The sequence below is a fragment of the Lasiodiplodia theobromae genome (assembly GCF_012971845.1).
Source record: "Lasiodiplodia theobromae strain AM2As chromosome Unknown scaffold_15, whole genome shotgun sequence".
Classification (NCBI taxonomy): domain Eukaryota; kingdom Fungi; phylum Ascomycota; class Dothideomycetes; order Botryosphaeriales; family Botryosphaeriaceae; genus Lasiodiplodia; species Lasiodiplodia theobromae.
In genome coordinates this window covers 593,415-608,239 of record NW_023336355.1, presented here as the reverse complement: position 1 = coordinate 608,239, position 14,825 = coordinate 593,415, and the positions used below count along the sequence as shown (strand labels likewise).

General features: G+C 57.2%; 5 protein-coding genes across 5 annotated transcripts; 4 read left to right on the top strand and 1 right to left on the bottom strand.

Annotated features, from left to right (window-relative positions):
* Nucleotides 1–168: 168 nt before the first annotated feature.
* On the top strand, nt 169–1,912 carry LTHEOB_5534 (Protein transport protein sec61 alpha protein; the record flags this gene model as incomplete). Its single annotated transcript, XM_035514690.1, has 6 exons — nt 169–178; nt 273–318; nt 375–1,191; nt 1,254–1,454; nt 1,506–1,786; nt 1,837–1,912. 6 exons carry the CDS (start codon nt 169–171, stop codon nt 1,910–1,912), a joined length of 1,431 nt encoding a protein of 476 aa, XP_035373824.1.
* A 1,035-nt stretch (nt 1,913–2,947) lies between these two features.
* Nucleotides 2,948–4,818, top strand: LTHEOB_5533 (Cation diffusion facilitator 10 Protein; the record flags this gene model as incomplete). The annotated part of the gene is made up of 4 exons (XM_035514689.1): nt 2,948–3,282; nt 3,336–3,386; nt 3,497–4,368; nt 4,421–4,818. 4 exons carry the CDS (start codon nt 2,948–2,950, stop codon nt 4,816–4,818), a joined length of 1,656 nt encoding a protein of 551 aa, XP_035373823.1.
* Nucleotides 4,819–5,680: 862 nt separating this feature from the next.
* On the top strand, nt 5,681–7,306 carry LTHEOB_5532 (uncharacterized protein; the record flags this gene model as incomplete). The annotated part of the gene is made up of 1 exon (XM_035514688.1): nt 5,681–7,306. The coding sequence occupies one exon, from the start codon at nt 5,681–5,683 to the stop codon at nt 7,304–7,306; it is 1,626 nt and encodes a 541-aa protein (XP_035373822.1).
* A 1,682-nt stretch (nt 7,307–8,988) lies between these two features.
* Nucleotides 8,989–10,363, top strand: LTHEOB_5531 (Cfem domain protein; the record flags this gene model as incomplete). The annotated part of the gene is made up of 3 exons (XM_035514687.1): nt 8,989–9,509; nt 9,558–9,774; nt 9,869–10,363. 3 exons carry the CDS (start codon nt 8,989–8,991, stop codon nt 10,361–10,363), a joined length of 1,233 nt encoding a protein of 410 aa, XP_035373821.1.
* Nucleotides 10,364–13,104: 2,741 nt separating this feature from the next.
* Nucleotides 13,105–14,776, bottom strand: LTHEOB_5530 (Tam domain methyltransferase protein; the record flags this gene model as incomplete). The annotated part of the gene is made up of 2 exons (XM_035514686.1): nt 13,105–14,368; nt 14,679–14,776. 2 exons carry the CDS (start codon nt 14,774–14,776, stop codon nt 13,105–13,107), a joined length of 1,362 nt encoding a protein of 453 aa, XP_035373820.1.
* Between the last annotated feature and the right edge of the window lie 49 nt (nt 14,777–14,825).

Here is a 14,825-nt window from a genome sequence, read left to right as displayed (position 1 = left end):
GGCCTCAGCCTGGAGAGCGCACAAAACGCCCGTGTCGCGCTTCCCGACCACCACCTATCCTCCTCCGCGTTCCATCACCAGGCCTCCTCCCGCGGCGCTTCTTTGCCGTTGTTTCTTCGCTCATTAGCCCTTCCTTTCTAATCTTGCTCCCTCCGGGAAACCGTCAAGATGAGCGGCTGTGAGTAACCTTTGCCTGCGCGCGGCTCGCATTCCCGCCGCGCTGGCCATTGACTCGAATGCACGCGTGCTGACCGATGTTTCTCAATGCGCAGTGCGGTTCCTCGACCTCATCAAGCCCTTCGTGCCTCTGCTTCCAGAGTATGTGATATACTGCGCCCGCGCAGAAGGGAGCTGTGGACTGACAATGATGCCAGGGTTGCGGCACCGGAGACCAAGACACCCTTCAACCAGCGGTTGATGTGGACGGGTGTGACCCTCTTGATCTTCCTGGTCATGTCGCAGATGCCGCTTTACGGCATTGTGTCCTCTGACACGTCGGATCCGCTGTATTGGCTGCGCATGATGTTGGCGTCCAATCGCGGAACGCTTATGGAATTGGGTATTACACCCATCATTTCCTCCGGCATGGTCTTCCAGCTCCTGGCTGGTACCCACCTCATTGATGTCAACCTCGACCTCAAGACCGATCGCGAGCTCTACCAGACCGCCCAGAAGCTCCTGGCCATCATTCTCAGCTTTGGCCAGGCCTGCGTTTACGTCCTGACCGGTCTCTACGGCCAGCCCTCCGACCTTGGTGCTGGCGTCTGCGTTCTGCTGGTTGTTCAGCTCGTTGTTGCTGGTCTGATCGTCATTCTGCTCGACGAGCTCCTCCAGAAGGGCTATGGTCTGGGCAGTGGTATTTCGCTCTTCATCGCGACCAACATTTGCGAGTCGATCATCTGGAAGGCCTTCTCTCCTACCACCATCAACACTGGCCGTGGCCCTGAGTTCGAGGGCGCTGTTATTGCGCTCTTCCACCTGCTCATCACCTGGCCCAACAAGCAGCTTGCTCTGCGCGAGGCTTTCTACCGCCAGAACCTGCCCAACATCATGAACCTGATGGCCACCGTCCTCGTTTTCGCCGCCGTCATCTACCTCCAGGGCTTCCGTGTTGAGATTCCCGTCAAGTCTTCTCGCCAGAGGGGCATGCGCGGCTCTTACCCCGTTCGCCTTTTCTACACCTCGAACATGGTAAGATTTGGCCCAATTGCGCAAGAATTACGACGAACAGTGCATTTCTGACTTTTCCATAGCCCATCATGCTCCAGTCTGCTCTGAGCTCCAACATCTTCCTCATCTCGCAGATGCTCTACTCTCGTTTCAGCGACAACCTTCTCGTCCGTCTTCTCGGAGTCTGGGAGCCGCGTGAGGGTTCCGCCCAGCTCTACGCTGCCTCGGGTATTGCGTACTACATGTCTCCCCCGCTGAACTTCACCGAGGCTCTCCTCGACCCGGTACGTATTTTTAATCAGGCGCTCGCCCTGCAAGTCTAATTTCGCCGACAGATCCACACCGTCGTCTACATTACCTACATGCTCATCGCCTGTGCTGTCTTCTCGAAGACGTGGATCGAGGTCTCCGGCTCTTCCCCCAGGGACGTTGCCAAGCAGCTCAAGGAGCAGGGTCTCGTTATGGCTGGTCACCGTGAGCAGTCCATGTACAAGGAGCTGAAGCGTGTCATCCCCACAGCTGCCGCTTTCGGTGGTGCTTGCATTGGTGCTCTCTCGGTTGCCAGCGACCTCCTCGGTGCTCTTGGCTCTGGTACTGGTATTCTGCTCGCCGTCACGTAAGTTCCCCATGGATCCGGCCTCGTTTCAATTACTGACAGTATTGCAGCATCATCTACAGCTACTTCGAGATCGCCGCCAAGGAAGGCGATACTGCCGGCCTCAAGGGAATGGTGCTCGGCTAAGCGCCTTATCAAACACAATGGAACGGAGGGGGCAGACTTTCTTTGCAGGCGCACTTTGCCTGACCTTTTGTACTTTACCACAAAATTAACATGAATGCTCGAGCTTGGTGGAGAATTGAAAAGCGTTGGCAGAGCGGTTTGTAGGTAGCATTTGCTTGCCGAAAATGAGCAACGCCAAGCGGTGGCTTGGTCAAATGTACAGTTTAAGATTAAAAACGACGGCTGAAATAAACAAGCCATGGGGGAGAGGGTGATCTACGGAGATGAAGCGGTGATTGGAGGAGTGATACGCTTGATCGACTCCCGGATCGCTGCGCCTCCTCGTTGAGACAGTTGCGAAACCCCTCTGCCACCCGGATGGGCAAAGACAAAGCGGTGCTGCGGGGAAGCTGCAAGCGCTCGTCTCGAGCAGTTGATACGGTGCGCCCATGCAGATGCAGACATGGTCCCTTGGGTGCCTGAGGTCCCACTGCGGAGTTTCGCTCTCCTACCTTTTGCACGGCCTGCGAGGTGATGCACGACACTAATAGTTTCGGCTGTTGCGCGACTTCCTAGCGTGTGCATCAGGCTCGCTCATCAGTATACCGTATTCGGACTATAAGCTGGGGATGGTTCGCTAGGCCAGATGCTAGCGGACCCTGATGAGCTCGGAGCGCGTGTTGAGGGAGGGGCCGAAAGAGCTTCCCGGGACGGGATTCCAGGCCAAGGGGCTTTGTCTAAGCCGGTTGCAGGTCCGAAAGTGAACATCTTGAACAGGAGGCGAATCTGGCAAGGCAGACTGCCAACGTGCAGAGGGCCCGGGCGCAATTGAGGCTTGAGTGGGAATGCGAGACAGGGATTGGTGGTGGTGGAGCAGTGACGCCAACCAACCCCCGCGGACTCAGGCCTTAGAGCTTCGGGGCCAGAGCTTGCTCTTGGCGGTTTTTAGAAACTGTTAAAAGAGCGAGGCATCGCCGTCGCGCCTCAGCTCGCTCCAACCTCAGCGTCCCTCTTCAATCTTCCCGCCAGTCTTCTTTGCCTGCATTCCTTGCCACTATGACGGAGCAGCCGGTTGGGTCGCCGCCCCAGTATGGCCGCATTCCTAGCTTCAAGAACTTTTTGCCGCTTTCGGAGGACGCGGTCATGTCGACGCGTGGTCAGCACCTACCCGCCCTGCTACAACAGTCCTTGAGCTCTCGCGGCCAGGCCCAACGCCCGCCCAGCGTTCGCAGCGAAGACGCGTACACCGACAGCGGTGCTAAGGGGAGCGTCCCGCCAACCCCCGGCTATCCCGACGACCGCAGATCGAGCATTGGGGGCGCGTCGGTGCTTCTGACGCCGCAAATGCGCAGCCAGCGCCTGATCGGAAACAGCAACCCGAGATACAGATGGTGAGGGGATCGCGTCGTGCGTCGTTGGGAGCTGTGGCTGATTTCGTGGCCAGGGAACAATACTGGAAGTCGGAAGAGGAGCTGAAGAAATATCCGAAGAAGATGTACGTTTCCGCCGCCAAGCGCTCCGGGGGGACGGATAGCCTTTTATTCTTTCCGTTCGCGATCATATGACATCGTGCCATCGTTCTACACACTAACGCGTTTCCGACAGCCGCCAGTACTATGAGCGGAACAACGAGCTGATCCAGCAATATGCCTTCATCGACCGCCTGCTTGACTCGTCGCTTCCCCACAACCTCATTCAGGAGTACAACACAGTGAACATCCCCGAGACAATCTCCGAGGAGTCCGGCACCGCGCCCCACTCCCCCTTCCTGGCCGGCCAGCAGTCCTCAGAAGACAGCACCAACTCATCTGACGCCGTTGGCAACCGCAAGGTCAAACGCACGCCCAAGAACCTGTACAAGGTGCCCGATGAGGAAACTTCCCCACTGCTAGGCGCACAGCACAATGGCTATGGCGGAATCAGCGACGACGTGGAAGCAAACCAATCGCGGATGCCTGTGTACGAGCCCGAGGAGGAGATGGACAGCCAGCACAGGATCGTGACGATTGCCATCTACGTAAATCTGGTTGCCAACACGGTGCTGCTGGCCATGAAGATCGTCGTGACGATCTTGACCTCGTCGTTGTCCGTGCTTGCCAGCTTGGTCGACGCTGCGCTGGACTTTTTGAGTACCGCCATCGTGTGGGTCACCACTCGCCTCATCTCCCACCAGGACCGTTACTCGTACCCGATCGGACGGAGCAAGCTGGAGCCCGTTGGCGTGCTGATTTTCTCTGTGATTATGATTACCGCCTTCTTCCAGGTGCTGCTGGAGGGTTTCCAGAGGTTCATGGGCAATGAACAGACCGTCGTCCGGTTGACCACGTCAGCGCTGATTATCATGGCCGCCACCGTGGTCATCAAGGGTCTTTGCTGGTTTTGGTGCCGCATGATCAAGAATTCCAGCGTGCAGGCTCTTGCTCAGGATGCCATGACTGACGTTGTCTTCAACTTTTTCAGTATCATCTTTCCTCTCGGTGAGTCTTACATGGTCATGTGTGCACACATGGGGACTGACATGCTTCATAGTGGGCTACTACGCGCAAGTCTGGTGGATGGACCCGCTGGGAGGTGTGCTGCTCTCTCTGTGGGTCATCATCAACTGGTCCGAGACGTCGGCAAACCACATCAAGAACCTGACTGGTCGCGCCGCTTCCGCCGACGAGCGCAACATCCTACTTTATCTGTCGATGCGTTTTGCCAAGACGATCAAGCAGATCCAGGGCCTGCAGGCCTATCACTCTGGCGACAAGTTGATCGTTGAGGCTGACATTGTGGTTGACGAGAACATCAACATCAGAGATGCGCACGATCTAGGCGAGAGCTTGCAGTACGTGCTCGAGAGCGTGCCGACCGTGGACCGCGCGTTCGTGCACCTTGACTACGCTTCATGGAACCTGCCAACGCACATGTCGCAACACGACTAAGTGGAGAGAATGTGGAACCGGTAGGCCTTGTACGTTAAGGGTGGGAAAAGTCATTATTGCTTTGCTGTTTCTTTGTTGTCGGTATGGGTGCATCGGGATGTCGGCGTTATTCGGGGAGGGACCAACAGAGAGATACCTGCCCGATCTAGACTCTTGAACTGATCTGCTTTCCCAATTCGGGAATCACGCTCTTGCTCTTACAAAAGGGGGTTCTTTCCCTCCATGTTTGCAAAATGCACTTCTCGCATTCGCATTCAAATTTTTTAACTTTTCAGCCTTGTCAGGGAGAAAGGAGGGGGCAAAAAATCTAATTACCTTGATGGCGTGATCCGCAGGAGACAACCACGACGCACTCACACGCACACTTCTGGCATACACCACGGTGCACAGCCTCAGTCTAGGCAGAAAATCTGGACCGCAGGCTCTTTCTGTTTCGTTCCACCCCGTCTACAGCAACATTTGCACCCCGCACGATCGAGTCACGCGAGACATCGAAGTAGTTTATTGTTCTCCATTTCGAGAAATTGGTCCGCTGCCGTTGAAGCAATATCTACGTCGCTCTTCACAACAACTTCTCAGGCCTTCTTGCAAGAAGTTCAGCGTCGTCTTGCTGCTGCCTAACCCAACAACGACGAAGGCAGCACTTGTCTCAAGCCACACACGCACACAACTCGCTGGCCCCAAGATTTGGAACTACTTCCGCTCCGAGACATACGCAAGCACGCACACAATCACGAAAAGGCACGCCAGAGTCAAACGGAAACGTCAATATCAACCAGAACCATCAATAGGTCGACCAAAAAGCCGCTGTTCTCGCCACTGAAAGCAAAAAGAGGAACCAGTTCGCACGACAACCGCAGGTATGAACTTCCGCGGCTCGGGGAGGTACATACCTCGCTACGACACGACGCCGCCACCAGAGAGCGAGAGCGAAGAGGACGTTGGTGATCTGAACTTTGATGATGTGTTTGCACACGGTCACGATCAGCAAAGACAGCAGCAGCAGCAGCACTACCAGAACAATCAGCATGGCCAACGACTTTTGCAGCAGCAGCACGGAAATCAGCCTCGTGCACCTCCTACCCCAGCCGCAGACCCAGGACATCATGGAATAGCTCCCGGCGGATACCAAGCCAACGCAAATACCAACCACGAGGAAGAGGAACAACTCATCTTCGACTTGGACCTTGAAGACGACGCGAACGATGACTACGTGTACAACGACCATCACCGCCGCCGCCACGCCGCGCCACCTGTGGAGGACGGGCCTGGCGAGAACCTCCGACGCAGACAAGAATATATTGAGGAATTATCTGCTGAGGTTGTTCGCCAACAGCGGTATGTCAACCATCTTCGCGAGAAGCTGCAGTTTGGTCCCTTTCCGGAGGCGGACGGTGGGAGAGAAGGGGTGAGGGGGGCATTGGGGATGGCACAGGAAGCTCTGAGGACGTTAAGGGAGGCTTTAATGGACGCAGAGTTGGAAGGAGAGCAGAGGGGTGATAGGCTGGAACGAGGAGACCGGCATAGACTTGTTGGGGGAAGGTTAGTGGAGGAGGCAGGAGGTGAAAACAATGGCCACGGCAGCGGAGATGCGGTGGAGAGACGGAGAGGAAGAAGAAGGGCACGAAGAAGGCAACAAGGTCCTGACCCCGCTGCCCGCCGCCAGACCGAGCAGAACCTCGCACAACTCCGCGAGACAGAGATGCAGATGCGGTGGGCCGGCGCGACACCGGAAGACCTGCGGCATGTGGTGGAGGAGATCAAGTACCTGCAGGACGTGCTGGACGGACGGTACTTGACATGGGGACGGGGCAAGAGTTTGTCACCATCATCCACCACTGCCTCCGCTTCGTCCACCTCTTCCTCTCCCGCAACATCCGCATCACCCATCACGTCGCCTCCGCCATCACCATTCTCCGCAGCCAGCCCCAACCACCACCGCCGTCGCCACCGCCGCCGTCACCGCCATCACCCCAAACCCAAACACGACCGCACGACAGGCTGCTACCACCCCTTCCCGGCCCTGTCCCAGCAGGACCCTCGCCTCCCGCCCCTCGGCGTCGCGCGCACCGAGCCCATCGAGCTCCACGACGCCGAGGGCCCGCGCTACCTCGCGCTCGTCACGCTCGACAACCCGGACCCGGCGGCGCGCCGAGCCGAGGAGCAAGCCGTGGCGCAGGGGCGGCGGGCGTTTGCGCGCTACGAGGCCGGCTGGTTCACGGTGGTGCAGCGCGCGCTCGCCTGCCGCGCGCTGACGGTGCTGAGCGTCGGCCCGCGCGGCGCCATCTGCGTCGTGCAGGAGGGCAGGCTCGACGTGCTGGGCGCCATCTTGAAGGCGCACGAGGAGCCGTTTGGAGTCAAGAGTTGGACTTTTTTGGGCGTGGGCGTGGGAGGCGCGGAGGGGTTCGTGTTTTGTTTGCACAAACCGGAGGAGGAGGAGGGGGAAAAGAAGGAGGGTGGTGGTGGTGGTAGTGACGATTTAGAATGATAGGTGAAAAGCCGGGGGAGCGGTTACCAGGTTGGTGCAGAATGGGTTGGGGCCTAGATGGGCTTTTCGGTACCAGGCTGTGGAGTGATGAGGCGCGCCGCTAAACGCCGCCCTGTTCATCACACGCGTGAGCCTTTCCATATCGGGTTCGGACGGAGAGAACTTGACGGCCGGGGTTACAAAGCCTTGGATGTACAATATACATTTACTCCGAGGGGTTACAGTTTGACAACTCGTTGCAATGGTTAAGATTTGATTCGGTCAGCTGATGCCACTTAGGTGTATGACGGAAGACTTGGTTGGTTCTGGAAAACCGAAAGGAAAAGGCGTGAAACTGAGAAAGCCAGCAAGTGAAGCGTTTCCTTGAGCTCACTGGAGAAGGAAGAAGAGTGTCAACGTCGACGCGAGCGTTGGCGCTAAGGGAGTTAAGATGGTACGTGTATAAATATAATCCTTGGGGGCCAAATGCAAGCGAGTCTCAAGGGCCGAGTTGATTGGCTGGCGGTCGAGGCTGAAAGCGAAGGCAGGGAAAGCTTGGCGAGCGAGGTTCCGGGAATGTGGGACCGAAAGACGGGTTCACTCGATAGCGCGTGAAAAAAGGGCCAGACGCGGTCCTTCGGGAGGCCGGCCTGGCTGGTTCCTTCTGCCACATGCGCATGTGCGGGATCAACGGTCGACGGGTTCCAAACTTGAGCCCGGGGCCCGCACAACTTTGTTGGCTATATGTGGGGTCACTGCCGTCGCCTGGAGAAATCCCGTATTACACATCCCCAGTAAAAATAGGCACCATATCCTGGTTTGTCTCGCGGGTTACCTGCAGCGGCGGTCGGCAAATCTGTGCTTACATATGAATGAGCTTATCGCCGAAGGGAGGACATAAGCCGGGCCGAAGGGGTTCACGCACCAACAGACTTGATTGATCTCGAATGACTCTTGCATCCTCCTGCAGGGTCGCTCCATCAGTTCCCCCCGTCTCGAGGCGCCGCATTCGCGGCCACGTGGAGCTCGCATGATTCTACTATACACCAGCGAAAGAGCAGTAAGTATGAAGATGATAGAGCGAACTCGGTGTGTTTGATGAAGCATGAAGTCTGTTCCATGAGTCGCCGCGAAGGCCGGTGGCGGATCCGCTGTCCGTATTCGCAGATCTCGCGGTGACACTGCAGGTCCTCGAAGCGGATAATGGCCGTCCCTCATCTGGCGAAGGCCGACCCGCTGCGAGGGGGCCACCCAATGCTCTATCGCGCTTCTGGCCCCCACAAACGCCGAGACCACCTTTGTTTTTTCAGCCGGCTGGGGTGCGAGAGAAGCTCTCATGAGCGCTCCATCTGGCGTAGCGGTGGCGCCCTCCTCACTGTTGCATAGTGCCCACCTTCTGCTTTCTCCTCCGCAATGCATTAGTACAAGCAGCGCAGGGTCCGGCAATAAGCTCCACCTGCCGCGCTATATACACGCACGAACGCCTCCCGCTGCGAAGAGACAGGTACACGCCCTCCGAAGGATTCGTCCTGCGGCCCCCGAGTTGCACTCCACCCAACAGTCTTCTCCACCCCGTGCCCTCCTCTGGCGCTCGTTCCACAGAACTGCCTGTCTGCATTTGATCTGAGCCAGCCGCCCCACAGTCGAGCTTTTTGGCACATCGACTTGCACTGAACGCAGTCCTTCAATTGAGACCCGCAACCATGTCTTCCACAGCAGCCGGAACAACCAGCTCGACAGAAGCGGCCGCATCGACAGCAGCCGCCGCATCAACCGCAGCCGCCGCCTCGAGTACGACGCTGGCCACTTCTACAAGATCGTCGTCAACCTTCGTCTCTCCGGCCGCCGTGACCGTGGCCTTGACCACGACCTTCACTCCACCGCCGGCATGCACCGAGAACCAGCTAACGCTGCTGTCTTCGCCATGGTACAACATCTGGCTCAACGAGCCGTCGCCAGTCCCTGGATCGCTGTTCACCGACTGCTACCCGTCCCAGTTCATTAGCGGGTACACGTCCGTCTTTAACATGACCAGCTCCATTGCTCCGGTCTTCAGCCCGCTCGTCTGCCCGGAGGCATGGGAAACTGTCAACACCTTCTCGAGTAGCTACATTGCATGCTGTCCTTCGTATGTCGTCCTCTTTCCTTTAGTGCAGTCCCGATTGCGTAACCTCTACAAAATCTACTTCAATTCGAAGATGAGCTCTGGCTTCGGGACTTCACGGTCAATGCGACTATTTGCAAAGATTAACGGCTAACACCGAATTCGCAGCGGTTACGCTCTTCACCCGCCCGCCACTACCGTGGACACCAACAGACCAGCATATGGCGGAACATGTTACAGCCCTGTCGTGCTGGGCTCAACCTACACCGTCACCGCATACAACGCATCCACCTTGACGGCAACCCAGGCATGGCCAGCCACGAACTCGGGTGACCAATTTTTCGCACACGTCATCGAAGGCTACGCTCTCTCGTTATCAGAATCGGTAAGCAAAGGCCCCAATTTCTCAACCCTCTCACGCACCACGACAACACTTCCCGTCCCAACTTCCAGCCTCCAAGCTAACGCACCCACTCCAGTCCTCCTCCTCCACCGCCTCCGCCTCCGCATCGGCCTCGTCCTCCACCATCCCGACCGTCACCGCCACCCCGTCCAGCGATTCGTCGTCCATCTCCGGCGGCGCCATCGCCGGCATCGTCATCGGCGTCTGCGCCGCCCTCGCCCTCCTCCTCGCCGGCGTCTTCTTCTTCCTCCGCCGCCGCCGCCAAGCATCCGCCAAAGCCGCAGCAGCCGCAGCCGCAGCAGCAGCAGGAGCAGCAGAAAACGGCCACGGCCGCACCTCCGGGCACGAAGTCGACGGCTCGGACACGTACCACGAGAAGGTTGGGGATCAGGAGTACCGCAGGGAACTGCCGGGCTGGCCGGGTTCGGAGGGCGGCGCGACGCACGAGATGGAGTCACCTTCGGTGGCGCACGAGCTGGAGACGAGGGGGCCGGTCGAGTTGGATGCGAGCGAGAGGTTGAAGCCTGGGGAGGGGGAGTCGGAGAAGGCGAGGAGGTCGGGGGATGTGTGATGAGGGGGGGGAGGAGGTGTTAGAGAGAGATGGGGGTGTTTTGTTGGCCTCTTCTTCTAAGATTATGTCGGAAGAAAAATGATTGGGAGGGTTTCTACTAATTCTCTTTTTTTTTTTCTTGGTTTTTTTTTTTGCAGAGATACCTGATTGCGAATACGACGGAACGCTGCATTCTCTTCCTCTCCATTTTGGTCTCCTTCCTTTGCTGTTGGTGGATTCTGCTCGGGAGACTCGTTCGTTTTTTTCTGCCTTCCCATATACCGTGTGGGCTGGCTCACTTTCTCTCTTTCCACGATGCAGCTCCAACTGGCAATACGAAATAGAAGGCTGGCCTCGCAACAGATCTGACAAAAGACAAAACTGGATTTCTGTCGGGTATCCCCCATGCCTGAATAAAATCAAAAGAATCGTCTCGACACGGTCGTTGATGACTTCGCGCACAGAGACCCTCTCAGAATATCCCGTTGAAAACGATCACCTAATTACGAAGGCTATACACCCCTCAGACGCAGCTATACGTCGAAGCCAAACGCCCTGTCCCACGCAAATCAACTCAGTCCACGCGATGCGTGAACCACCACGACTTCCCCGCCTCCCAACCCGGCCTCAGCCAGCCTTCAGTGCGCCAATCACCGCCACCGCCTTACGATAGGATATCAGACTCTGCAACCTGCAGAACACAACACCGCCGATGACGCGTGGGCGAAGTGTTGGTGGCGGTTGCGACGTTCGAAGTTGGGGACGAGCAATGTGTCTTTTTCTGCGCAGAAATTCTCTGGCGTCCCGACCCGTCACCCCCTTCCCTCCCGCACGCTGCCGAATGCTTGACGTGTTGGTGGCGCTGTGGAGGAAGATGCAGGGGGGCTCGTATGTTGGGCTTGGCGGGGATTGTTTGGTCTCTTCTCTTCTTGGGGGCTGCTGCGGCTGGCGGTGAGGTTGTGGAGACGGTGTGCTGCACTTGCGGACGGATCTTGAGGGAAAACCTTTGTGTTGTTGGCAGGTAGATGTAAGAGCATTACGATATATGCGGTAGCTAGCGCCTTTTGTTAATGTCTTGCACGTGTATTAGTCATATCATCGTGTCTCTTCCTGCTTTGGTGCAACCGATGTCGAAGGATTTTTCCAGCAATTTTCTTCTCAGCAAATAGTAGAGGGTGCCATTCAGGTTTCGCGAAGGGTGGAGCGAGATGGGTGGGTACAGAATCCTCTGCTTTCGTGTCAACAATTCTTTAAATATCTCACATCATACGAGTACTTACTAACTCTTTCTCTCCTCCGCATTTTCCATATCGGTCAAACCTTCAAACGCCTTTCGTGCTTCGCACATCGCACGAAATCCCATACCTCACGGTTTAGGAACATTCAACGAGGGCATCGCACAAAGGAGAGTCATATCCGCAGACGCCGTCCGACAACAGCGCGAGTGCCACAGCAGGACGCAACCCATCATCTAAGAGCATGCACATATGGTGCGGTCGCACACATATGCCCACACCCGCTCCGGCCCTGTTCGGAGAATTTGGAAAACCCGCAGAGCTTTCGTTCTACAGCATTGGGCAATTGCCGCCGCCGGAATTAAAAAAAAGACAGAGATGCACATGGACCTGGGATATGCCGGTCGAGGTGATACTTTGTTTCGTCCGTGACCCTTGTCCGTCGAGAACATATTGAGGAGCCGGCTGTGACGGGGAGGGGTCCGGATCGGCTCGTGTCTGAGTTAATTCGTGAGTTGTCATGTGCAGGGCGCCGGGGCTTCGGAGCTGACGGCCAGGATGTTGAAGTGATGACCAATAGCGTTGGCTGCGTGGTTGCATCTCAGGGACCCTTTTTTGCTGGGATCTTCGGGAAGAGGCGATTCAAGGATCACCTCTGCTTGCCGCACCCGCTAATAATATTGATAATGAGGCCATATTGATAACCAGGGCGGAAACATACGGAAGACGGGGGACTATCTGCCTAAAACCGTCCTGCCAAAAAGAAAAAAATTGAGTGCGTGAGGGACCCCCGCAACTCCACATAAAGGCATGTGAGGATCATACGATATCAACATCCTTGACACAAGCGCGGCAGCGTGTCGTTCGCTGGAGGCAAGGTCAGACAGATTACTAGCGGGGTATAAAGGACAACGGGGGGATGGCTTTACGGATTAATAGGTGCATGTTTCAGCTCCGCTGCCGCCTCCAAATCCTTATTTCCGGAGGAAGCACTCTGTCGATCGATCGCTTGTCAGTGTGCTCTTGTTGCGTAGCGAGCTGAATATCAGGTAAAAAGCGCACCATCTGACTTTTGTGCGGCAGAAAATGACACTGAATGCATAGCGCTAGACTGCGGGTCTTTTCCTTCTTCCTTCCCATCCTCTGTTCTTTTGTTTAGATGCTCTTGTCCTATTAACAAAATAGCGCCCATCGAAACTTTTTGACCAAATGACTAGACTCTCAGCGCTCGCTTCTATGGTATCCACAGGGTTGAAGAATGAATAAGATGAAATAGGGGAAAACGGTGCCTCTCCAGGAAACATCATCGCAATCTCATGTAGTACAGGGACGAAAGGCTCCAGGTTCCCTCCAATGCAATCCTCGGTCGATGGCAAACGCGATCCTCCAGGAACAGAAAATGAAAACCCCCCAAAGAAATAATTTTCCCATCATCATCAACGTCGTGAAAAATAATAGGGAAGGAAAGAGACTCATCACCAATTAACCACACTTCTCATCCTCCTTTTTCTACTCGTCTTGCACCTTTTACCTCGCCCTCCTCTTCGCCTTCCTCGCCGTGACAAACCACAACTTCGTCACCACACCCCCGCACCTCCCCTCCAACATCTCCCTCCGCGCCTCCCTCGCCTTTCGCTTCACATCTTCCGCATCCCACCCCGAATACCTGGTCAGTAACCGGAGGCAGCCCGCCTCGAGGCCCTCGGCGCAGCAGACCAGCCACATCTTGCCCATGGATGACAGGCGCGGATCGTCTGGCCAGGGTCCCATGGGGACGTCGACGCAGTGGCGCTGCACGTCGCAGAAGCCAGCATCGATGAAGAGCTGCTCGTCGAGGTGGTCGAGCGACAGGGGGCGGCCGGACGCCTCGGCGGCGGCGACGGTGGCGTCGACGATTTCTTTGATGGCCGAGGGTTTGGACTGCTGTTGGGAGGAGGAGGCCTTGGAGGATTTGGAAGGGGACGGAAACGATGCGGCGAAGGTGGATAGGTCCGGAAAGATCTCGACGACTTCGAGCAGGCCGCCCGGCGCCAGGCTGACAAAGGCCTCGCGGTAGACGGCGCGCCAGTCGCGGAACGCGCCTTTGAGGTCGCGCATGTGCACGAAGTCGAAGGGCTCGGAGAAGTTCCAGCCATCGTCGACGGTCAGGTCCGCGCCTAACAGTTTTGGGTGGGGCTGCTGCTGTTCTTGGTGGTGAGGGGATGGCGAGCGGGGAGGGGAGCGGTGAGATCCTTTAGATGATGGTGGTTTATTTTCACCGTCAGCGTCGTCGCCGCCAGCACCACCCTCGGCCGTGGTGCTGCCGCTGGCATAGCCCTGGTCGATGGTGAGCCCTTCGACGTCCGCCGTTACCTGGGCCAGTTCCGGCGGGGACGCGGGATTCACGGGGCTATGAGGTTGGCTATAAGGCTCGAGGTCGTCGATCTCCCAAACTATATTGGCCCTTGGGTCGATCTCGTCGCAGGACGAGTCGTCGTCCGAGGCTTCGCGGGCAGGCAGCTCCCACACTGCCAGGTCGACGGCGACGATCTCGGCATCTGGGAACTGCTCGGCCATTTGCGAGGCCCATTCGCCTGGGCCGGTGCCAACATCGAGCACGCGCTGGAGCCCGGGCGGAAGAGGGGCGGTGGTGAGGGCGCCGTCGAGGGCGGTCAGGTAGAGGCGATGCAGGATCTCGAGGCGCGTCTGCTCGAGTCCGTCGCACGGCATGTAGTAGGTTTCGTTCGGATACGTCCGGCCGTTCTCGACGACATGAGTAAGGTCGGTGGAGAGCAACGAGCGTGTTGAGTGGCTACGAGCGAGCGGAAGATGATGAGTCAGTCAAGCAAGACACACGTTTCTGACACGCCCTTTTCCGGCAGCGTGGGAACCGCTGTTTCGGGTCGGTGGGAGGATTCTGGGTCTCCCGTAAACCAGCCCCTTGGGTCCTGGCAACAACTGAGACGAGACGAGGCTCAGCCCGCGCAGCCGGACGTGTCCAGCGTGGAGGGTGCTGTGTTGTTCAAGCGCATGTGCTGGGGCGAGGGTTGCTTTTTCTGGCGGGGGAGGAATGGTCGCACAAGAGTGACGATCGTGCCCAGAGAGACGGAGAGCGCACTTACACTGAGCGAGAACTGATTGACGAGGCGCGACTGGCCGGACGGCGCACCGTGGCGTCGCCCATGTCTTTTTCTGGTAACTTCAGCTGATCGGCTTCCATGCCAGGCGGGGCGCGGGCTATATGGGCTCTCCAAGCTGTGTCACGCCGG